Below are 25,326 nucleotides of genomic sequence, written 5' to 3' on the forward strand. Positions count from 1 at the left end.
TTACCCTCTTACACCCCCCCCTCATCCCAAGTCTGCGGCCTACACCCATGGTATCGGTAAGGCATGTACGCTTTGTAAGATGTACCCCCATTTTTCCACCAAATTTGGGGGAAAAAAAGTGCGTCTTACAAAGCGAAAAATACGATATTTTTAAAAAAATCTATTTATCAAATAAACGCATTTCTTTTACCTGGACTTTCCTCTTGGTTTCTGCGGTCTCTTCTTACGTTGGTAATTGAGTGACTTGTGTCTGGAACCTCCTGAATATGTCTGTCTTAGAGATTCTGGAGTCTCTCGTGTTTAGTGGTCATAGGCAGAGATGAGTGAACTCGTACCGGAGAGTTAGTGTCAAGTGCTAAACGTCAAACACAAACTTCTGGAAGTCTGTTGCAATGTTCTGAGTTCCTTGGTGAGGAAAGAGGGAGAGAGATATTTTTCCAGCTCAAAAGTTCGGATCCCCATTGTTTTCTGTGGGGTTCGGGTTGTGGTTCAAGTTCAGGTACAGTTCTGGTACTTAAACCAAATTTTGGAATAAATTTCAGGTCATGTACCAGAACCCGAACTTCCACGGGCCCACTCATCCCTAGTCATAAGGTCTTTTTTACCTGTGTCTGGTGGTCCTAGGGTATCTCACACTTATGGGATCCCCTGTTTCTGGAGACTCCATGGGAAGGACTAAATATGACAAACATTGTCCTCTGTTACTATTTTGTCCCATAGTTCGTTTTTTTGACTTTCCAGATGCCTCCTCGTATCTCCCGTTACTCCTCATCAGCTGTATTACTGTAATAACATGAATGACTCCAGTATATGTGACAAAAGCCTTTATTATCTCATCCTGCGTACAATTTGTAACCCCACAGTAATCACATTCTTTCAGTGCTGCCGATGACCATCCTTCCAGTACAACTCCTGGTGTACAGGTAGGATCCATCAATGAGCAGTTCAGACCTGGTATAGTCATAGCAGATGGTACAACGAGGCGCTGCCTGTGCAACATGCTCTGTGGGTTTATTCTGTTAAATTGTAGAGAATGGCACACAGTAGAGACATGGAAAAGCTGTAGATGGAGACTACACCCAGGGGGAACAAAGGAAAGGCTGAAGACGAAGACACCCAGGAGAGACAAAAAAAAGCAACCAAAGAGGATGACGAAACCCAGGAGGAACAAAGGTAAGGGTGAAGAAGATAACATACAGGACAGACAAGTAAAAGATTTTGGAGGAGGATGATGAAACCCAGGGGGAACAAAGGTAAGGGTGAAGAAGATAACATACAGGACAGACAAGTAAAAGATTTTGGAGGAGGATGATGAAACCCAGGAGGAACAAAGGTAAGGGTGAAGAAGATAACATACAGGACAGACAAGTAAAAGATTTTGGAGGAGGATGATGAAACCCAGGGGGAACAAAGGTAAGGGTGAAGAAGATAACATACAGGACAGACAAGTAAAAGATTTTGGAGGAGGATGATGAAACCCAGGAGGAACAAAGGTAAGGGTGAAGAAGATAACATACAGGACAGGCAAGTAAAAGATTTTGGAGGAGGATGATGAAACCCAGGGGGAACAAAGGTAAGGGTGAAGAAGATAACATACAGGACAGACAAGTAAAAGATTTTGGAGGAGGATGATGAAACCCAGGGGGAACAAAGGTAAGGGTGAAGAAGATAACATACAGGACAGGCAAGTAAAAGATTTTGGAGGAGGATGATGAAACCCAGGAGGAACAAAGGTAAGGGTGAAGAAGATAACATACAGGACAGACAAGTAAAAGATTTTGGAGGAGGATGATGAAACCCAGGAGGAACAAAGGTAAGGGTGAAGAAGATAACATACAGGACAGACAAGTAAAAGATTTTGGAGGAGGATGATGAAACCCAGGGGGAACAAAGGTAAGGGTGAAGAAGATAACATACAGGACAGGCAAGTAAAAGATTTTGGAGGAGGATGATGAAACCCAGGGGGAACAAAGGTAAGGGTGAAGAAGATAACATACAGGACAGGCAAGTAAAAGATTTTGGAGGAGGATGATGAAACCCAGGGGGAACAAAGGTAAGGGTGAAGAAGATAACATACAGGACAGACAAGTAAAAGATTTTGGAGGAAGATGATGAAACCCAGGGGGACCAAGGGGAGGGTTTAAGAGGATGACACTCAGGAGAAATACGAAAACCTGTGGAGGACGACGATGACATGCCGAAGTATCAAAGGCTTAAGTGTATGATACCTAGGAGAGACCATGAAAAACAGCGGAGGATGATGATGACGACGATACGCAGAAGGAACAAGGGGTAGCCTGAAGAGAAACAAGGAAAAGCTGTGGAGGAGGACAATGACACACAGAAGGAACAAAAGATCATGCCACAGAGGATGATACCCAGGAGAGACGAGAAGCATGTGGAGGTAGCAACACCCAAGAGGAACATGGGGAAGGACCAAGAGGATAACACCCAGGATATGCAATGAAAAAGGTTGCTTATGAGGATGACAAAAACAAGGAAGAACAAATGGAGGGCTGACGACAATGACACTCAGGCGAGACAAGGAACAGGCTAGGAAGGGGGAGGATGAGAACACCCATGAGGAACAAGGGGCGGGCCAAAGAGGATGACATGAAAGAGATATAAGGGGAAGGCTAATGAGGATGAAAGACAGGGGAAGGCTGGAGAGGTGGAGGACGACAACACCACCAGAAAACTCAAAGAGGGCTGAAGAGGAGAAGGAAGACACTCAGGAGACACAAGGGTAAGGCTGCAGTGAATAACGATGATGACACTAGAAGGGATGAGGACGGCTACTGAAGAGAATGATAGACAGGAGATGAAAGTGGAATGCTAACGAGGAGGACACCAAGGAGATACAAAGGGAAGGCTGCAGAATAGGACACGTAGGAGAGATAAGTGAAAGGCTGCACTGCAGAAAATCCAGGGATGGACAAGGGGATAGTGGAGGAGGAGAAGCGGGCGTCTCAAGAATGACACAAGCATGATGAGGATTCTGGGTGTTGTAACAATTTCATTGCAATTTTCAGCTTTATTTTAAATGCGTAAGCCCTGTTTGAATGGTTGGCCTTTATTGTTGGCGTCTCATTGACATCTCAGGGCCCTGTAAATGCAATTATGTAGAAACATAATCTCTTAACATCCCTTACAAGATGGAGGACATTTCCAGCTGGCATCATGAGGTGATCCACCCGTTGGCTTGAACCTGTATTCGCAGCCAGTTTGTCAGTCGTTCATCCCTTCCCGATTCTTCGCTATATGTAACTACAAGTGTTGTCTCCAACTGTTGGAGTGGTGCTTCTTTTCAGCCTATTTCATATGGTCTCTCTTATTACAGCATGTAATAAGGTATTTTGGATATGCTTGTGTATCATTAAATATGACAAAGATGGAAGGGTTCTGAAGATCGTCCACTAAGCTGTCATACCGCTGTGGAACATCACCAACCGTACCTGGCTTTATAGGAGGTGTTTTCATGTCTTCTCTACCCACAGTAAACTCTCCAGTCAATACCCGGGCAACCAAAATGTACTTGTTTCCACTACTGGACGGGGTTGAATATCTCTCTCTCGCAGATATTGTAGCCTCAACAGCAAAATACACACCGTGCCCGTATTGAGTGGCTGATGGGAGAGAAAGAAGAATTAGAACTGAAAGGAAGACAGGAACGAGACGAGGGTGGTCCACAGGTTAAATCACACATACAGTGTAGTGAAGAGCATGACCCGACTGAGAAGAAGAGGGAGACCCAACGATGGATGGCCGGCGACTCGGCGGAGATAGGGAGGGCGGACGACTCGGCAGAGATCAGGAGGGCAAGCGACTCGGCGGAGATAGGGAGGGCGGGCGACTCGGCAGAGATCAGGAGGGCAGGCGACTTGGCGGAGATTGGGAGGGCGGGCGACTCGGCAGAGATCAGGAGGGCAGGCGACTTGGCGGAGATTAGGAGGCGGGCGTCTCGGCGGACATCAGGAGGGCGGGCGACTCGGTGGAGATTGAGAGGAAGGGTGATTCGGTGGAGATTAGGATGGTGAAATGTTGGAGACTAGGGTGGAGACATGCTGGAGATTATTAGGGTGACACGGAGGAAATTAGGGCAGGGACATGCTGGAGATTAGGAGGGAGGGGACATGCTGGAGATTAGGAGGGTGACACGGGGGAGATTAGGGCGGGGACATGCTGGAGATTAGGAGGGTGACACGGGGGAGATTAGGGCGGGGACATGCTGGAGTTTAGGTGGGTGACACGGGGGAGATTAGGGCGGGGACATGCTGGAGATTAGGAGGGTGGCACGGGGGAGATTATTGCGGGGACATGCTGGAGATTAGGAGGGTCACACGGGGGAGATTAGGGCGGGGACATGCTGGAGATTGGGAGGGTGACACGGGGGAGATTAGGGCAGGGACATGCTGGAGATTAGGAAGGTCACACGGGGGAGATTAGGACGGGGACATGCTGGAGATTAGGAGGGTGACACGGGGGAGATTAGGGCAGGGACATGCTGGAGATTAGGTGGGTGACACGGGGGAGATTAGGTGGGTGACACGGGGGAGATTAGGTGGGTGACCCAGGGGAGATTAGGGCAGGGACATGCTGGAGATTGGGAGGGTGACACAGGGAAGATTAGGGCAGGGACATGCTGGAGATTCGGAAGGCGACACGGGGGAGATTAGGGTGGGGACATGCCGGAGATTAGGAGGGTGACACGGGGGGAGATTAGGGCGGGGACATGCTGGAGATTAGGAGGGTGACATGGGGGAGATTAGGGCGGGGACATGCTGGAGATTAGGGCGGGGACATGCTGGAGATTAGGAGGGTAACACGGGGGAGATTAGGGCGGGGACATGCTGGAGATTAGGAGGGTGACATGGGGGAGATTAGGGCAGGGACATGCTGGAGATTAGGACGGGGACATGCTGGAGATTAGGGCGGGGACATGCTGGAGATTAGGAGGGTCACACGGGGGAGATTAGGGCAGGGACATGCTGGAGATTAGGAGGGTCACACGGGAGAGATTAGGGCAGGGACATGCTGGAGATTAGGAGGGTGACATGGGGGAGATTAGGGCGGGGACATGCTGGAGATTGGGAGGGTGACACGGGGGATATTAGGGCGGGGACATGCTGGAGATTAGGAGGGTGACACGGGTGATATTAGGGCGGGGACATGCTGGAGATTAGGAGGGTGACACAGGGGAGATTAGGGCAGGGACATGCTGGAGATTAGGAAGGTGACACGGGGGAGATTAGGGTGGGGACATGCTGGAGATTGGGAGGGTGACACAGGGGAGATTAGGGCAGGGACATGCTGGAGATTGGGAGGGTGACACAGGGGAGATTAGGGCAGGGACATGCTGGAGATTAGGAAGGCGACACGGGGGAGATTAGGGTGGGGACATGCCGGAGATTAGGAGGGTGACACGGGGGAGATTAGGGCGGGGACATGCTGGAGATTAGGAGGGTGACATGGGGGAGATTAGGGCGGGGACATGCTGAAGATTAGGAAGATGTCACATATTGAAGCAGGAGTATCATGTTTTTACCACTGATCGTTCTTACCGTTCTTTCCACAGAAGCTGCGATTAAATCCATGATGACAGATCTCTTTGGCACCATTTTCTGTGGTCCCATGGTAAAGCGTGCGCTCAATGGGGGTCTTGGGGCAATGCGCCATGCTTGCCTTTTTCAGCTGGTATTGCTTATAGAGCAATCCATTTTGCACCTTTTGCACCTAAAGAAGCAGATATTTGTGAGTGGCGTCTAATCCCTTGCTCTTTTACAGGAGACCAGGGGGCACCCTTAGACTTTAGAAGCCATGTTTAGTCCCATTCTGTATAGTATGCTACATTCAAGGCACATGAGTGACAGATAATTACCTGGAGGACCTGAGTGACAGCTCTCTGCCCCTTTAGTGTGCTGAGGAACTGCTGGACAATGCTATTATATTCCTCTGATGTCTCCAACACCGGAGTCAGAATTACTGACTGTTGCCAGTCTAAAGTCATAAGGCCAGACCTGCTTTCTCCATGGAGGGCACTCAGGATCTGGGAGAGTTCTTTCTGGCTGTTCAGGGGGTTTTGTAGGAATCCTTGTATTTGTGTCTGCCCTTCGTATTCGCTGATTGTCACCTTGTGTTTCTTCTCCAGAGCAGAGAGTATTTCTGTTTTATACTGGAAGTCGTCTACTCCATCCAGAGTCAGGGTGCACAGTGTTCCTGACACTGCCTTCCTAATGGCTGCACATGCCACCACCAGACTGGTCTCATCCCCCGCTAGTATTTTTATTTCAGCAGTGTCCCAAGCCTTTACAACCTCATCTCCAGACACATCATTAAAGTCTGCTTGACCAGGAGATGTCTCATCATAAGCCCAAGAGTTTTGCAAAGACATTTCTAGAGCTCTCTGTAAAGGCTCTTCTGCCTCCACCAAGACTTGTTCTCTAAGAGAAAGTTGGAGTGCCCTCTGCAGGGCCTTTTCCTCATCCTCCATGGCGGTGTCTAGGGTGTCCATGGACATCTGTATGGCTAGTAGCAGCTGAGCCTCTTCATCAAGTTGTCTGTCTTGAAATTCATCTCGGGACATTTTGCACGCCTGGTGCAGCTCCTCATCCTCCGCGTCGTCGGAGACTTCATCTTGGCCTTTCGGAGAGGCATCTGTATATAGGTCTACGTCTTCCTCCTGTTTAATGTTCCACTCGGTGGTCGTGGCTGGAATTTCTTCTTTGTCTTCTTCACTCTGTGGATTCTTCAGAAGAGAAGCGAACACCTTTATATCTTCTGGGGGTGAAGGAAATTGTGAAAAAAAAAATTAATGGAAGAATTTATGTGTGTCAGTGAGGAGATTAATCAATCACCCGAGAATACAAGGAACACAATGTAGGACTGGAAGGACACATGTATTAGGGCCCCGGTACACACAACAATATTGTGAACGACGTGACCTGGCAGCGATGTCGAAACTACATCGTGGCGTGTGACATGTAGCAACGATCAGTTGGCTGATTGTTAATCGTTGCCTAATGGTCTGGGCCATGAATCTATCGTTGGTCTCCCGCTGGGCAGCACACATCGCTGCGTGTGACAGCAAGAGACCAACAATCAGAGACACTGGGAGCTGGTATCCAGGGTTAACAGCTGGTAACTAAGTGCCACACGGCGCTTAGATACCCGCTGTTTACCCTGGATACCTGCGTGCTCGCTGGTCCTGATCGCTGGTGAGACTGCCTATGTGACAGCTCACCAGCGATCAGCTATGTCCCAGTGATCCCATCCACGTCGGATCGTTGGTGGGATCGCTGGGACAGTGAAGCGTGTAACGGGGCCCTTAGAGTGCATCATCATAGGAGAACAATGAGATTTAGAGAGAAGCGGCTATGAAGAAGCGCTCCTGTCGACAGGTGGATTACCCGGACGTGTACTAGGCCATTTATAACTGACCCATGTTAGCGAGCAAGGCTCTTCAGATGAACGATTTGTGTCTCTGCTCGACTGTCCATGAAAAAAGAATTGCAGCATGCACTCCCTTCAGGCGAGTCTCAGAAAAGACTCACACATGCAGACTGTGAGCGAAGGAAAAAAACTGGATCCCACATGGACCACCCCAGCGGAATCCAATAATTACCGAAACATTTCTGCTATAAACCCAGGAAACTGTGTGTGATCATGGACAGCTGTACGAAAAGGGATCACACACGGATCGCACACACACGTCACAAGGTGTCACACTGGCGGAAAATCGGACTCATGGAGGGCAAACGGAAGAAAAGGAGAAAAAAATCATTCAGATGGATGAACAGAGAGAGAAGTATGGAGATGGAGAAGAGAGCATGGATGTGGAGGACAGGACAGAGAGGAGCCTGGAGGTAGAGGAGAGGGCAGAGAGGAGTCAGGTGGTGGAGGAGAGGGCAGAGAGGAGTCAGGTGGTGGAGGAGAGGACAGAGAGGAGTCTGGAAGTAGAGGAGAGGACAGAGAGGAGTCAGGTGGTGGAGGAGAGGACAGAGAGGAGTCTGGAAGTAGAGGAGAGGACAGAGAGGAGTCAGGTGGTGGAGGAGAGGGCAGAGAGGAGTCAGGTGGTGGAGGAGAGGACAGAGAGGAGTCTGGAAGTAGAGGAGAGGACAGAGAGGAGTCAGGTGGTGGAGGAGAGGACAGAGAGGAGTCTGGAAGTAGAGGAGAGGGCAGAGAGGAGTCAGGTGGTGGAGGAGAGGACAGAGAGGAGTCTGGAAGTAGAGGAGAGGACAGAGAGGAGTCAGGTGGTGGAGGAGAGGACAGAGAGGAGTCAGGTGGTGGAGGAGAGGACAGAGAGGAGTCTGGAAGTAGAGGAGAGGACAGAGAGGAGTCAGGTGGTGGAGGAGAGGACAGAGAGGAGTCAGGTGGTGGAGGAGAGGACAGAGAGGAGTCTGGAAGTAGAGGAGAGGACAGAGAGGAGTCAGGTGGTGGAGGAGAGGACAGAGAGGAGTCTGGAAGTAGAGGAGAGGGCAGAGAGGAGTCTGGAGGTGGAGGAGAGGACAGAGAGGAGACTGGAGGTGGAGGAGAGGACAAAGAGGAGTCTGGAGATGGAGATGATAGAAAAAAGTCAGAAGAGGAGAAGAGAGGACAGAGAGGAGCCAAGAGGTGCAGGAGAAGACAGAGAGGAGCCTGGAGGTAGAGGAGAGGGCAGAGAGGAGTCAGGTGGTGGAGGAGAGAACAGAGAGGAGACTGGAAGTAGAGGAGAGGGCAGAGAGGAGTCTGGAGGTGGAGGAGAGGACAGAGAGGAAGCAGGTGGTGGAGGAGAGGACAGAGAGGAGTCTAGAGATGGAGATGACAGAGAAAAGGCAGAAGAGGAGAAGAGAGGACAGAGGAGCCAAGAGCTGCAGGAGAGGACAGAGAGGAGCCTGGAGGTAGAGGAGAGGGCAGAGAGGAGTCAGGTGGTGGAGGAGAGGACAGAGAGGAGCCTGGAGGTAGAGGAGAGGGCAAAGAGGAGTCAGGTGGTGGAGGAGAGGACAGAGAGGAGCCTGGAGGTAGAGGAGAGGGCAGAGAGGAGTCAGGTGGTGGAGGAGAGGACAGAGAGGAGTCTGGAGATGGAGACGATAGAGAAAAGGCAGAAGAGGAGAAGAGAGGACAGAAAGGAGCCTGGAGGTGGAGGAGAGGGCAGAGAGGAGCCTGGAGGTAGAGGAGAGGGCAGAGAGGAGACTGGAGGTGGAGACGATAGAAAAAAGTCAGAAGAGGAGAAGAGAGGACAGAGAGGAGCCAAGAGGTGCAGGAGAGGACAGAGAGGAGCCTGGAGGTAGAGGAGAGGGCAGAGAGGAGTCAGGTGGTGGAGGAGAGGACAGAGAGGAGCCTGGAGGTAGAGGAGAGGACAGAGAGGAGCCTGGAGGTGGAAGAGATGAGAGGACAGAAAAATGACTGGGGGGACAGGGTGGATCCAGAATGTTTAGAAAAAAACAGAGCAGAAAGAAGTCTGGAGGGGGGGAAATGACAGACAGGATCTGAAGTGGAAGTTGAGGACTAAAAGATATCTGGAGTTGGAGGAGGAAAAGGACAGAGAGGAGAGGTCTGGAAGCGGAGGAGAGGACAGAGAGGAGAGGTCTGGAAGCAGAGGAGAGGACAGAGAGGAGAGGTCTGGAAGCAGAGGAGAGGACAGAGAGGAGAGGTCTGGAAGCGGAGGAGAGGACAGAGAGGAGAGGTCTGGAAGCGGAGGAGAGGACAGAAAGGAGAGGTCTGGAAGCGGAGGAGAGGACAGAAAGGAGACGTCTGGAAGAGGAGGAGAGGACAGACAGGAGAGGTCTGGAAGCGGAGGAGAGGACAGAGAGGAGAGGTCTGGAAGCAGAGGAGAGGACAGAAAGGAGAGGGCTGGAGGAGGAGGAGAGGACAGACAGGAGAGGTCTGGAAGAGGAGGAGAGGACAGACAGGAGAGGTCTGGAAGCGGAGGAGAGGACAGAGGAGAGGTCTGGAAGCAGAGGAGAGGACAGAGAGGAGAGGTCTGGAAGCGGAGGAGAGGACAGAGAGGAGAGGTCTGGAAGCGGAGGAGAAGACAGAGAGGAGATGTCTGGAAGCGGAGGAGAGGACAGAGAGGAGAGGTCTGGAAGTGGAGGAGAGGACAGAGGAGAGGTCTGGAAGCAGAGGAGAGGACAGAGAGGAGAGGTCTGGAAGCAGAGGAGAGGACAGAGAGGAGAGGTCTGGAAGCGGAGGAGAAGACAGAGAGGAGATGTCTGGAAGCGGAGGAGAGGACAGAGAGGAGAGGTCTGGAAGTGGAGGAGAGGACAGAGGAGAGGTCTGGAAGCAGAGGAGAGGACAGAGAGGAGAGGTCTGGAAGCAGAGGAGAGGACAGAGAGGAGAGGTTTGGAGGCGGAGGATTGGACAGTGAGGAAAGGTCTGGAAGTGGAGGAGAGGACAGAGATGAGAGGTCTGAAAGTGGAGGAGAGGTCTGGAAATGGAGGAGAGGACAGAGAGCAGAGGTCTGGAAGTAGAGAAGGCAGAGAGAGTCTGGAGGTGGAGGAGAGGGCAGAGAGGAGAGTCTGGAGGTGGAGGAGAGGGCAAAGAGGAGAGTCTGGAGGTGGAGGAGAGGACATGACAGACAGGCTTTGAAGTTGAAGGTGAGGACCGAGAGGTATCTGGAGTTGGAGGAAGAAAAGAGAAACAGAGAGGGGAGGATGGAAAAGGACAGAGAGGAGTCTGGAGGTGCAGGAAAGGGCAGAGAGGAGTGTGGAGATGGAGGAGAGAAAAGGGAAGAGAGGTGGAAGGGAGGACAGAGAGGACTCTGGGGGTGCAGGAGAGGAGAAGGCAGAGAGGAGTCTGGAGGTGGAGGATAGGACTTGACAGAGAGGTTCTAAAGGTGCAGGTGAGGACAGGTATCTGGAGTTGGAGGACAGAACAGAGAGAGTAGTCTGGAGGTGGAGAAGAGGACAGAGTGGAATATAGGTGCAGGAGAGGGAGGAGTCTGGAGATGGAAGAAAGCACAGAGAGGAGTCTGGAGGTGGAGGAAGGGACAGAGGAATCTGGAGTTGGAGGAGGACAGAACAAAGAACACTGGAGGTGGAGAAGAGAAGAAGACAGAGGAGTCTGGAGATGCGGGAGAAAACAGAGAGGAGTCTACATGTGCAGGAGAGGACAGAGAGGAGTATGGATGTTGAAAAGAGATCAGTTCGAAGGTCCAGGAGATGACATAACAGAAAGGAATCGATGGAGAAGACATGATTGAGGATCTGAAGGTGCAGGAGAGGACAGAGTGGAGTCTGGAAGTGCAGGAGAGGACAGGGAGGAGTCTGGAGGTGCAAGAGAGGACAGGGAAGAGTCTGGAGGTGCAAGAGAGGACAGAGAGGAGTCTGGAGGTGCAAGAGAGGAGTCTGGAGGTGCAAGAGAGGAGTCTGGAGATGCAAGAGAGGAGTTTGGAGGTGCAGGAGAGGAGTCTGGAGGTGCAGGAGAGGAGTCTGGAAATGCAGGAGAGGAGTCTGGAAATGCAGGAGAGGACAGAGAGGAGTCTGGAGGTGGAAAAGAGAGCAGTTTGAAGGTCCAGGAGATGACATAACAGAAAGGAATCAGTGGAGAAGACATGATTGAGGATCTGAAGGTGCAGGAGAGGACAGAGTGGAGTCTGGAAGTGCAGGAGAGGACAGGGAGGAGTCTGGAGGTGCAAGAGAGGACAGGGAGGAGTCTGGAGGTGCAGGAAAGAACAAACAGGACAGAGATGAATCTGGAGGTGCAGGAGAAGTAAGGAAATTTGGAGGGGAGTCTGAAGGTGGAGAAGACAGCGGAGTCTGGAGGTGTAGGAGAGGAGAGGACATGACAGAGGAATCAGGAAGTGCAAGGGAGGATAGGACAGAGGAGACTGGCGATGGAGGAGAGAATATAGAAAGGAATCTGGAAGTGGTTGTGAGGAGTCTAGAGGTGTATGAGAGGGTAGGAGAGTCTGGAGGTGTATGAGAGGACAAAGAGGAGTCTGGAGGTGCAGGAGAGGACAGAAATTAGTCTGGAGATGCAGGAGAGAAGTCTGAAGATGAAGGAGAGCACAGGCCAGAGATGTCTGGATGTGGAGGAGAGGAGTCTGAAGGTGCAGGAGATTATAGAGAAGAGTCTTGAGTCGAAGGAGATGAGAGGGCAAAGATGAGACTGTAGGTGCAGGAGAGGTGAGGATAGCAAGAAATTTGGAGGTGCAGGAAAGGACAGAGAGAAGTCTAGATATGGAGAACAGAGTGGAGAAAAGTCTAAATGTGCAGGAGAGAACAGAGATGAGTGGAGGTGATGGAGAGGATTGGACAGAGAGGAGTGTGGAGATGGAGGAGAGGATAGTGAGGAATCTGGAGGTACAGTAGAGTATAGAATAGAGAGGAGTTTCGAGGTCCAACAGAAGAGTCTCGAGGTCCAACAGAGGATGGAACAGAAAGGAGTCTCAAGGTCCAACAGAGGAGTCTCAAGGTCCAAGAGAGGATGGAACAGAGAGGAGTCTTGAGGTCCAACAGAGGAGTCTGGAGGTGCATTGAGAGGATGGGACAGAGAGGAGTTGGGAGGTGCAGAAAAGGATGGGACCGAGAGGAGTCTGGTGGTGCAGGAGTGAAAAGGGCAGAGAAGAGTCTGCAGGTGAAGAACAGTACAGAGATGAGTATGTAGGCAGAGGAGAAGGAAGATGAAAGAACAGAGAGAGAAGTCTGGAGGTGGAGAAGAGAATACAGAGGAGCTTGATAGTGCAAGAGAGGACAGAGAGAAGTCTGGAGGCGCAGGGGAGGATAGAGAGTAGTCTGGAGGTGCAGGAGAGGATGGGTCAGAGAGAAGAGATGCATTAGAGGAGAGGTCAAAGAGGAGTCTGGAGGTGGAGGAGAGGATCAGACACAAACAAGTTTATAGGTGCAGGAGAGGATATAACAGATAAGTCTTGAGGTGCATTAGAAAAGAGGGCAAAGAGGAGTTTGGAGGTGGAGGAGAGATGATGGCACAGAGAAGTTTGGAGGTGCAGTAGAGGACAGATAGAAGTCTGGCAGTGCAGGAGAGGATGGGACTGAGAGGAGTATGGAATTGGATGGGGAGGAAAGGGAGAGAAACCTAGAGTTGGGAGAAAAAGAGACAAATCTAGAGGTGCAGAAGAGGACAAGATAGAGAGAAGTCTGGATGTCCCGGAGAGGATGGGACAGAGAGTAGTCTGGAGGTATCAGAGAATATGGAATCTATAGCTGCAGGGAAAAATGGGACAGTCTGATGGTGAAGGAGTACAGAGGGCAGAGGAGTCTGTAGGTGGAGAAGAAAGAAGGCAGAACAGAGAAAGAAGTCTGGTGATGGTGGAGAAGACAGACAGGAGTTTGGAAGTGCAGGAGAGGACAGAGAGAAGTCTGGACGTGCAGGAGAGGATGGGACTGAGAGGACTATGATTGTGCAAGAGTGGAGAAAAGAGGAGTTGGGAAGTGAAGGACATTATAAAGAGGAGTCTGTAGGTGGAGGAGGGAGACAGAACAAAGAAAAATCTAGTGGTGGAAAAGAGAAAAAGATAGCGTGGAGTCCAGATGTTCAGGAGAAGACAGAGAGGATTCTGGAGGTGGCGGAGGAAGAGGACAGGACAGAGAGTATTCTGGAGGTTGAGGTGGAGGAGGACGACAGAACAGACAGGAGGTTGAAAAGACAGAGAGGAATCAAGAGGTGGAGGGAAGGAAAGAGGAGTCTGTAAGTGGAGGAGAGGGTAGAATGTAGTCTGAAGGTGGAGAAGAGAGGACAGAGAGAATTATTTTTTAAAATGTGGTCTGTTATGTCTTTTTTAAGATGTGGTGCCCAAAACTGGAAACAGTATTCCAGATGAGGTCTGACCAAAGAGGAGTAGAGGGCAGACCTCATGTCAGACTAACTTAATTTCCTTCTATGACAGAATCACTGACTGGGTGGATCAGGGAAATGCTGTAGATATAGTATATCTTGACTTCAGCAAAACATTTGACAAAGTATCTCACACAATCCTTATTGAAAAAATGGCTAAGTATGGAATGGACAAGGCAACTGTTAGGTGGATTCATAACTGGCTTAGTGATCGGACCCAAAGAGTGGTCGTAAATGGCTGCACATCCAGTTGGAAGAATGTCTCAAGTGGGGTACCACAGGGCTCTGTCCTGGGCCCTGTATTGTTCAACATCTTTATCAAAGATTTAGATGAAGGAATTGAGGGTAAACTGATTAAATTTGCTGATGACACAAAGCTAGGAGGGATAGCTAATACTAGAGAAGAGAGAGAGAGGATTCAAAAAGATATAAATAAACTGGAGAAGTGGGCAGCAACTAACAGAATGGTTTCTAACAGGGAAAAATGCAAAGTACTACATCTGGGCAATAAAAATGAAAAAAGCATATATAGAATGGGAGGAATAGGGCTAAGTGACAGCACATGTGAAAAAGACTTGGGTATACTAATAGATCACAGACTGAATATGAATCGACCGTGTGATGCAGCAGCAAAAAAGGCAAATGCAATTCTAGGATGTATTAACAGAAGCATACAGTCTAGATCACGTGAAGTCATTATTTCCCTCTACTCCTCTTTGGTCAGACCTCATCTGGAATATTGTCTCCAGTTTTGGGCACCACATTTTATAAAAGACATCAGCAAACTGGAGCAAGTTCAGAAAAGAGCGACCAGAATGGTGACCGGTCTGCAAACCCTGTCTTATGAGGAAAGGTTGCAGGATTTGGGATTGTTTAGCTTGCAGAAGAGAAGACTGAGAGGAGACTTAATAGCTGTCTACAAATATCTAAAGGGCTGTCACATTGTAGAAGGATCAACTTTATTCTCATTTGTACAAGGAAAGACTAGAAGCAATGGGATGAAACTGAATGGGAGGAGACACAGATTAGATATTAGAAAAAACTTTTTGACAGAGTGATCAATGAGTGGAACAGGCTGCCATGAGAAGTGGTGAGTTCTCCTTCAATGGAAGTCTTCAAACAGAGGCTGGACAGACATCTGACTGGGATGATTTAGCGAATCCTGCTTTGAGCAGGGGGTTGGACCAGATGGCCCAGGAGGTCCCTTCCCACTCTACCATTCTAGGAGTCTATGATTCTAGGTGGAGGATAGGATAAAACAGAGGAGTTTTGAGGACAAGACAGAGAGGACAAGACAGAGAGGAGTACATACTTGTGAGGAGGTAAAGGTTGTAGGTGACAAGCTATAATAAGTACGTGGCCAGCTTAACCCTTTCCAGACATATAATTTCACTTTTGGTGAGGAGTTGTGGATTGCCTGCTGTATTATAGAGCTGACCCACGTGTAAGCAACCAGCTCTGGTTGTGTCTGTTTAACCCCTTATATCGTAGTGTCCCCTTAGAGTTCTCCTCCCTTGTTCCCCTCTTCCCGGTAGTAGCGGTGGCGTGGATGCTAAGTGGTAATGGGGTGAAATGAAGGCCAGGTGACCAGGGAATCCCTTGTGACTACTGCCTGTGAACTCCTACACCCCGCCAGAGGAGTATCTTCCAAGTAATCACAGGCTCTCGGGAACTAAACAAAATCCAAAAGACTGTGTAAAACATTGTTAAAACTAAACTGTAAAAAAATAAGATCTGCTTTTCAATTTGTTAATTAGAAAAGTAGGAAATATGTTTCTATCGCTGCAGTCTGAACTGTTACCAAATCGCATTCATTTTGTCAATGGAAAACTTTAAAAAAAAACGATGGCTCTTTGAATACGGAGATGGAAAAACAAATGAAAAATCTAAAAGTGTTCCCAGTTGGAAGATTTCTTAAAAGCTTTACTTACCATACGTAATGTGCCACTCACCTAAGTCTGCGGCACTTTGCGGTGGCACGTCGGCCACCAATGACAACTCTTCAGCCTTAAAGGACTGGAAAGTAGAAGTGTTCGGGATGTGAACAAAGCTCCAGGGATCCGCAGACTACAGGAGACCAAAGCGTTTGTATGTTAGAAGGCCACTTTCCATTCCTGGTGATACAGAGGGGTCAGTGCAGAAGACTTTACCTTACAGCCTGTGACTTTCCAACTGAGCCGAGATGTGTCGATGATGCACTGGTTTTGCTGTTCCGTCTCCAACACTACCCTCTGACCCTCATCTTCTAGTAGAAACAGTGACACCCCCGGAAACTGCAAAGTCACCATACGATATGACACAGAGGACAGGATGTGACGGAGAAGTTCCACCGCCGTCCTGCAAGAGACTGCATCTCCTGTCACCTAGAAAATATGGAAGAGATAAGGAGCCCGAAGCAAAAAAAGTCATCAGTCGCAAGAGGAGGCAGCAAGAAGTCAATCACCATGAGAGGAGGCAGCAAGAAGTCAATCACCACGAGAGGAGGCAGCAAGAAGTCAATCACCATGAGAGGAGGCAGCAAGAAGTCAATCACCATGAGAGGAGGCAGCAAGAAGTCAATCACCACGAGAGGAGGCAGCAAGAAGTCAATCACCACGAGAGGAGGCAGCAAGAAGTCAATCACCATGAGAGGAAGGAGCAAGACGTCAATCACCATGAGAGGAGGCAGCAAGAAGTCAATCACCATGAGAGGAGGCAGCAAGAAGTCAATCACCATGAGAGGAGGCAGCAAGAAGTCAATCACCATGAGAGGAGGCAGCAAGAAGTCAATCACCATGAGAGGAGGCAGCAAGAAGTCAATCACCATGAGAGGAGGCAGCAAGAAGTCAATCACTATGAGAGGAGGCAGCAAGAAGTCAGTCACCATGAGAGGAGGCAGCAAGAAGTCAGTCACCATGAGAGGAGGCAGCAAGAAGTCAGTCACCATGAGAGGAGGCAGCAAGAAGTCAGTCACCATGAGAGGAGGCAGCAAGAAGTCAATCACCATGAGAGGAGGCAGCAAGAAGTCAATCACCATGAGAGGAGGCAGCAAGAAGTCAGTCACCATGAGAGGAGGCAGCAAGAAGTCAGTCACCATGAGAGGAGGCAGCAAGAAGTCAATCACCATGAGAGGAGGCAGCAAGAAGTCAATTACCATGAGAGAAGGCAGCAAGAAGTCAGTCACCATGAGAGGAGGCAGCAAGAAGTCAATCACCATGAGAGGAGGCAGCAAGAAGTCAATCACCATGAAAGGAGGGAGCAAGACGTCAATCACCATGAGAGAAGGCAGCAAGAAGTCAATCACCATGAGAGGAGGCAGCAAGAAGTCAATCACCATGAAAGGAGGGAGCAAGACGTCAATCACCATGAGAGGAGGCAGCAAGAAGTCAATTACCATGAGAGAAGGCAGCAAGAAGTCAGTCACCATGAGAGGAGGGAGCAAGAAGTCAATCACCATGAAAGGAGGGAGCAAGACGTCAATCCCCATGAGAGAAGGCAGCAAGAAGTCAGTCACCATGAGAGGAGGGAGCAAGAAGTCAGTCACCATGAGAGGAGGCAGCAAGAAGTCAATTACCATGAGAGAAGGCAGCAAGAAGTCAATCACCATGAGAGGAGGCAGCAAGAAGTCAATCACCATGAAAGGAGGGAGCAAGACGTCAATCACCATGAGAGGAGGCAGCAAGAAGTCAGTCACCATGAGAGAAGGCAGCAAGAAGTCAGTCACCATGAGAGGAGGCAGCAAGAAGTCAGTCACCATGAGAGGAGGCAGCAAGAAGTCAATCACCATGAAAGGAGGGAGCAAGACGTCAATCACCATGAGAGGAGGCAGCAAGAAGTCAATTACCATGAGAGAAGGCAGCAAGAAGTCAGTCACCATGAGAGGAGGGAGCAAGAAGTCAATCACCATGAAAGGAGGGAGCAAGACGTCAATCCCCATGAGAGAAGGCAGCAAGAAGTCAGTCACCATGAGAGGAGGGAGCAAGAAGTCAATCACCATGAAAGGAGGGAGCAAGACGTCAATCACCATGAGAGAAGGCAGCAAGAAGTCAATCACCATGAGAGGAGGCAGCAAGAAGTCAATCACCATGAGAGAAGGCAGCAAGAAGTCAATCACCATGAAAGGAGGGAGCAAGACGTCAATCACCATGAGAGGAGGCAGCAAGAAGTCAATCACCAGGAAAGGAGGGAGCAAGACGTCAATCACCATGAGAGGAGGCAGCAAGAAGTCAATCACCAGGAAAGGAGGGAGCAAGACGTCAATTACCATGAGAGGAGGCAGCAAGAAGTCAGTCACCATGAGAGGAGGCAGCAAGAAGTCAATCACCATGAGAGGAAGGAGCAAGACGTCAATCCCCATGAGAGGAGGCAGCAAGAAGTCAGTCACCATGAGAGGAGGCAGCAAGAAGTCAGTCACCATGAGAGGAGGCAGCAAGAAGTCAGTCACCATGAGAGGAGGCAGCAAGAAGTCAGTCACCATGAGAGGAAGGAGCAAGACGTCAATCACCATGAGAGGAGGCAGCAAGAAGTCAATCCCCATGAGAGGAAGGAGCAAGACGTCAATCACCATGAGAGGAGGCAGCAAGAAGTCAATCACCATGAGAGGAAGGAGCAAGACGTCAATCCCCATGAGAGGAGGCAGCAAGAAGTCAATCACAATGAAAGGAGGGAGCAAGACGTCAATCACCATGAGAGGAGGCAGCAAGAAGTCAATTACCATGAGAGAAGGCAGCAAAAAGTCAGTCACCATGAGAGGAGGCAGCAAGAAGTCAATCACCATGAGAGAAGGCAGCAAGAAGTCAATCACCATGAAAGGAGGGAGCAAGAAGTCAATCACCAGGAAAGGAGGGAGCAAGACGTCAATCACCATGAGAGGAAGGAGCAAGACGTCAATCCCCATGAGAGGAGGCAGCAAGAAGTCAATCACCATGAAAGGAGGCAGCAAGAAATCAATCACCAGGAAAGGAGGGAGCAAGACGTCAATCACCATGAGAGGAGGCAGCAAGAAGTCAATTACCATGAGAGGAGGCAGCAAGAAGTCAGTCACCATGAGAGGAGGCAGCAAGAAGTCAATCACCATGAGAGGAGGTAGCAAGAAGTCAATCACCATGAGAGGAGGCAGCAAGAAGTCAATCACCATGAGAGGAGGAAAGATCTTTGAACAAATTATTAAACAACATGTATGTCAATACCTGGATAAGAATGAAGTGATTAAACAGAGTCAGCATGGGTTTGTAACTAATAAGTCATGTCAGACTAACTTAATTTCCTTCTATGACGGAATCACTGATTGGGTGGATCAAGGAAATGCTGTAGATATAGTATATCTTGACTTCAGCAAAGCCTTTGACAAAGTCTCTCATACAATCCTTATTGAAAAAATGACTAAGTATGGAATGGACAAGGCAACTGTTAGGTGGATTCATAACTGGCTTAGTGATCGGACCCAAAGAGTGGTCGTAAATGGCTGCACATCCAGTTGGAAGAATGTCTCAAGTGGGGTACCACAGGGCTCTGTCCTGGGCCCTGTATTGTTCAACATCTTTATCAAAGATTTAGATGAAGGAATTGAGGGTAAACTGATTAAATTTGCTGATGACACAAAGCTAGGAGGGATAGCTAATACTAGAGGAGAGAGAGAGGATTCAAAAAGATATAAATAAACTGGAGAAGTGGGCAGCAACTAACAGAATGGTCTTTAACAGGGAGAAATGCAAAGTACTACATCTGGGAAATAAAAATGAAAAAAGCATATATAGAATGGGAGGAATAGGGCTAAGTGACAGCACATGTGAAAAACACTTGGGTATACTAATAGATCAGAGACTGAATATGAGTCAACAGTGTGATGCAGCAGCAAAAAAGGCAAATGCAATTCTAGGATGTATTAACAGAAGCATACAGTCTAGATCACGTGAAGTCATTATTTCCCTCTACTCCTCTTTGGTCAGACCTCATCTGGAATATTGTGTCCAGTTTTGGGCACCACATTTTAAAAAAGACATCAACAAACTGGAGCAAATTCAGAAAAGAGCGACCAGAATGGTGACCGGTCTGCAAACACTGTCTTATGACGAAAGGTTGCAGGATTTGGGAATGTTTAGTTTGCAAAAGAGAAGACTGAGAGGAGACTTAATAGCTGTCTACAAATATCTAAAGGGCTGTCACATTGTAGAAGGATCAACTTTATTCTCATTTGCACAAGGAAAGACTAGAAGCAATGGGATGAAACTGAATGGGAGGAGACACAGATTAGATATTAGAAAAAACTTTTTGACAGTTAGAGTGATCAATGAGTGGAACAGGCTGCCACGAGAAGTGGTGAGTTTTCCTTCAATGGAAGTCTTCAAACAGAGGCTGGACAGACATCTGACTGGGATGATTTAGCGAATCCTGCTTTGAGCAGGGGGTTGGACCAGATGGCCCAGGAGGTCCCTTCCAACTCTACGATTCTATGATTCTATGAGGCAGGGAGACAACAATCACCAGGAAAGGAGGCAGCAAGAAGTCAATCACCATGAAAGGAGGGAGCAAGACGTCAATCACCATGAGAGGAGGCAGCAAGAAGTCAATCACCAGGAAAGGAGACAGCGAGAAGTCAATCACCATGAGAAGAGGCAGCAAGAAGTCAATCACCATGAGAGGAGACAGCAAGAAGTCAATCACCATGAGAGGAGGGAGCAAGAAGTCAATCACCATGAGAGGAGGCAGCGAGAAGTCAATCACCATGAGAGAAGGTAGCAAGAAGTCAATCACCATGAGAGGAGGCAGCGAGAAGTCAATCACCATGAGAGGAGGCAGCAAGAAGTCAATCACCATGAGAGGAGGCAGCACGAAGTCAATCACCATGAGAGGAGGGAGCAAGAAGTCAATCACCATGAGAGGAGGCAGCAAGAAGTCAATCACCATGAGAGGAGGCAGCACGAAGTCAACTACCATGAGAAGAGGGAGCAAGATGTCAATCAACATGAGAGGAGGCAGCAAGAAGTCAATCACCATGAGAGGAGGCAGCAAGAAGTCAATCACCATGAGAGGAGGGAGCAAGAAGTCAATCACCATGAGAGGAGGCAGCAAGAAGTCAATCACCATGAGAGGAGGCAGCACGAAGTCAATCACCATGAGAGGAGGCAGCACGAAGTCAATCACCATGAGAGGAGGCAGCGAGAAGTCAATCACCATGAGAGGAGGCAGCGAGAAGTCAATCACCATGAGAGGAGGGAGCAAGATGTCAATCACCATGAGAAGAGGCAGCAAGAAGTCAATCACCATGAGAGGAGGCAGCAAGAAGTCAATCACCATGAGAGGAGGGAGCAAGATGTCAATCACCATGAGAAGAGGCAGCAAGAAGTCTATCACCATGAGAGGAGGCAGCAAGAAGTCAATCACCATGAGAGGAGGGAGCAAGAAGTCAATCGCCATGAGAGGAGGCAGCAAGAAGTCAATCGCCATGAGAGGAGGCAGCAAGAAATCAATCACCATGAGAGGAGGGAGCAAGAAGTCAATCGCCATGAGAGGAGGCAGCAAGAAGTCAAACACCATGAGAGGAGGGAGCAAGAAGTCAATTACCATGAGACGAGGGAGCAAGATGTCAATCACCATAAGAGGAGGGAGCAAGAAGTCAATCACCATGAGAGAAGGCAGCAAGAAGTCAATCACCATAAGAGGAGGCAGCACGAAGTCAATCAACATGAGAGGAGGCAGCAAGAAGTCAATCACCATGAGAGGAGGGAGCAAGATGTCAATCACCATGAGAGGTGGCAGCAAGAAGTCAATCACCATGAGAGGAGGCAGGGAGACAACAATCACCAGGAAAGGAGGCAGCGAGAAGTCAATCACCATGAGAAGAGGCAGCAAGAAGTCAATCACCATGAGAGGAGGCAGCAAGAAGTCAATCACCATGAGAGGAGGGAGCAAGAAGTCAATCACCGTGAGAGGAGGCAGCGAGAAGTCAATCACCTTGAGAGGAGGTGACGTGAAGTCAATCACCATGAGAGGAGGCAGCAAGAAGTCAATCACCATGAGAGAAGGCAGCAAGAAGTCAATCACCATGAGAGAAGGCAGAAAGAAGTCAGTCACCATGAGAGGAGGCAGCGAGAAGTCAATCACCATGAGAGGAGGTAGCGAGAAGTCAATCACCATGAGAGTGGGCAGCAAGAAGTCAATCACCATGAGAGGAGGCAGCAAGAAGTCAATCACCATGATAGGAGGCAGCAAGAAGTCAATCACTGTGACAGGAGGCAGCAAGAAGTCAATCACCATGAGAGGAGGCAGCAAGAAGTCAATCACCATGAGAGGAGGCAGCAAGAAGTCAATCACCATGAGAGGAGGTAGGGAGACAACAATCGCCAGGAAAGGAGGAAGCGAGAAGTCAATCACCATGAGAGGAGGCAGGGAGACAACAATCACCATGAAAGAAGGCAGCGAGACATCAATTAACACAAGAGGAGGAAGCACGAAGTCAATCACCATGAGAGGAGGCAGCAAGAAGTCAATCACCATGAGAGGAGGGAGCAAGAAGTCAATCACCATGAGAGGAGGGAGCAAGAAGTCAATCACCATGAGAGGAGGCAGCAAGAAGTCACTCACCATGAGAGGAGGCAGCAAGAAGTCAATCACCATGAGAGGAGGCAGGGAGACAACAATCACCAGGAAAGGAGACACCGAGAAGTCAATCACCATAAGAGGAGGCAGGGAGACAACAATCACCATGAAAGGAGGCAGCGAGACGTCATTTAACACAAGAGGAGGCAGCAAGAAGTCAATCACCATGAGAGGAGGCAGCAAGAAGTCAATCACCAAGAGAGGAGGCAGAAAGAAGTCAATCACCATGAGAGGAGGCAGGGAGACAAAAATCACCAGGAAAGGAGGCAGCGAGACGTCATTTAACACAAGAGGAGGCAGCAAGAAGTCAATCACCATGAGAGAAGGCAGCAAGAAGTCAATCACCATGAGAGAAGGCAGCAAGATGTCAATTACCATGAGAGAAGGGAGCAAGAAGTCAATTACCATGAGAGGAGGCAGCAAGAAGTCAATCACCATGAGAGGAGGCAGCAAGAAGTCAATCACCATGAGAGGAGGCAGCAACAAGTCAGTCACCATGAGAGGAGGGAGCAAGAAGTCAATCACCATGAGAGGAGGCAGAGAGAAGTCAATCACCATGAGAGGAGGCAGCGAGAAGTCAATCACCATGAGAGGAGGTAGCGAGAAGTCAATCACCATGAGAGGAGGCAGCAAGAAGTCAATCACCATGAGAGGAGGCAGCAAGAAGTCAATCACCATGAGAGGAGGCAGGGAGACAACAATCACCAGGAAAGGAGGAAGCGAGAAGTCAATCACCATGAGAGGAGGCAGCAAGAACTCAATCACCATGAGAGGAGGCAGCAAGAAGTCAATCACCAAGAGAGGAGGCAGCAAGAAGTCAATCACCATGAGAGGAGGGAGCAAGAAGTCAATCACCATGAGAGGAGGCAGCAAGAAGTCAATCACCATGAGAGGAGGCAGCAAGAAGTCAATCACCATGAGAGGAGGCAGGGAGACAACAATCACCAGGAAAGGAGGCAGCAAGAAGTCAATCACCATGAAAGGAGGGAGCAAGACGTCAATCACCATGAGAGGAGGCAGCAAGAAGTCAATCACCATGAAAGGAGGGAGCAAGACGTCAATCACCATGAGAGGAGGCAGCAAGAAGTCAATCACCAGGAAAGGAGGCAGCGAGAAGTCAATCACCATGAGAAGAGGCAGCAAGAAGTCAATCACCATGAGAGGAGACAGCAAGAAGTCAATCACCATGAGAGGAGGGAGCAAGAAGTCAATCACCATGAGAGGAGGCAGCGAGAAGTCAATCACCATGAGAGGAGGTAGCAAGAAGTCAATCACCATGAGAGGAGGCAGCGAGAAGTCAATCACCATGAGAGGAGGCAGCAAGAAGTCAATCACCATGAGAGGAGGCAGCACGAAGTCAATCACCATGAGAGGAGGCAGCAAGAAGTCAATCACCATGAGAGGAGGCAGCACGAAGTCAACTACCACGAGAAGAGGGAGCAAGATGTCAATCAACATGAGAGGAGGCAGCAAGAAGTCAATCACCATGAGAGGAGGCAGCAAGAAGTCAATCACCATGAGAGGAGGGAGCATGAAGTCAATCACCATGAGAGGAGGCAGCAAGAAGTCAATCACCATGAGAGGAGGCAGCACGAAGTCAATCACCATGAGAGGAGGCAGCACGAAGTCAATCACCATGAGAGGAGGCAGCGAGAAGTCAATCACCATGAGAGGAGGCAGCAAGAAGTCAATCACCATGAGAGGAGGGAGCAAGATGTCAATCACCATGAGAAGAGGCAGCAAGAAGTCTATCACCATGAGAGGAGGCAGCAAGAAGTCAATCACCATGAGAGGAGGGAGCAAGAAGTCAATCGCCATGAGAGGAGGCAGCAAGAAGTCAATCGCCATGAGAGGAGGCAGCAAGAAATCAATCACCATGAGAGGAGGGAGCAAGAAGTCAATCGCCATGAGAGGAGGCAGCAAGAAGTCAAACACCATGAGAGGAGGGAGCAAGAAGTCAATTACCATGAGACGAGGGAGCAAGATGTCAATCACCATAAGAGGAGGGAGCAAGAAGTCAATCACCATGAGAGAAGGCAGCAAGAAGTCAATCACCATAAGAGGAGGCAGCACGAAGTCAATCAACATGAGAGGAGGCAGCAAGAAGTCAATCACCATGAGAGGAGGGAGCAAGAAGTCAATCACCATGAGAGGAGGCAGGGAGACAACAATCACCAGGAAAGGAGGCAGCGAGAAGTCAATCACCATGAGAAGAGGCAGCAAGAAGTCAATCACCATGAGAGGAGGCAGCAAGAAGTCAATCACCATGAGAGGAGGGAGCAAGAAGTCAATCACCGTGAGAGGAGGCAGCGAGAAGTCAATCACCATGAGAGAAGGCAGAAAGAAGTCAATCACCATGAGAGAAGGCAGAAAGAAGTCAGTCACCATGAGAGAAGGCAGCAAGAAGTCAATCACCATGAGAGGAGGTGACGTGAAGTCAATCACCATGAGAGGAGGCAGCAAGAAGTCAATCACCATGAGAGAAGGCAGCAAGAAGTCAATCACCATGAGAGAAGGCAGAAAGAAGTCAGTCACCATGAGAGGAGGCAGCGAGAAGTCAATCACCATGAGAGGAGGTAGCGAGAAGTCAATCACCATGAGAGTGGGCAGCAAGAAGTCAATCACCATGAGAGGAGGCAGCAAGAAGTCAATCACCATGAGAGGAGGCAGCAAGAAGTCAATCACTGTGACAGGAGGCAGCAAGAAGTCAATCACCATGAGAGGAGGCAGCAAGAAGTCAATCACCATGAGAGGAGGCAGCAAGAAGTCAATCACCATGAGAGGAGGTAGGGAGACAACAATCGCCAGGAAAGGAGGAAGCGAGAAGTCAATCACCATGAGAGGAGGCAGGGAGACAACAATCACCATGAAAGAAGGCAGCGAGACATCAATTAACACAAGAGGAGGAAGCACGAAGTCAATCACCATGAGAGGAGGCAGCAAGAAGTCAATCACCATGAGAGGAGGGAGCAAGAAGTC

At 49.3% G+C, this 25,326-nt stretch overlaps 1 protein-coding gene across 5 annotated transcripts in view; it reads right to left on the reverse strand.

Moving 5' to 3' along the window:
- Positions 1–809: 809 nt before the first annotated feature.
- PARP10 (poly(ADP-ribose) polymerase family member 10) overlaps positions 810–25,326 on the reverse strand; it is a 173,104-nt gene continuing 148,587 nt past the window's right edge. For 4 of the 5 annotated variants that reach the window (XM_073556546.1, XM_073556548.1, XM_073556549.1 and 1 more), the window contains exons 6-10: positions 15,921–16,133; positions 15,723–15,837; positions 5,879–6,777; positions 5,562–5,733; positions 810–3,626 (exon numbers count right to left, since the gene is read on the reverse strand). In XM_073556546.1, the coding sequence (XP_073412647.1) occupies positions 3,313–3,626; positions 5,562–5,733; positions 5,879–6,777; positions 15,723–15,837; positions 15,921–16,133 (1,713 nt within the window). In that variant the 3' untranslated portion in view covers positions 810–3,312. The remainder of the gene's footprint in view (positions 3,627–5,561; positions 5,734–5,878; positions 6,778–15,722; positions 15,838–15,920; positions 16,134–25,326) is intronic. The other variant, XM_073556550.1, reaches the window with a different exon arrangement.

This window comes from Dendrobates tinctorius, unplaced genomic scaffold (genome assembly GCF_039654945.1).
Source record: "Dendrobates tinctorius isolate UK_male_01 unplaced genomic scaffold, ASM3965494v1 ptg000235l, whole genome shotgun sequence".
Taxonomy (NCBI): Eukaryota; Metazoa; Chordata; class Amphibia; order Anura; family Dendrobatidae; genus Dendrobates; species Dendrobates tinctorius.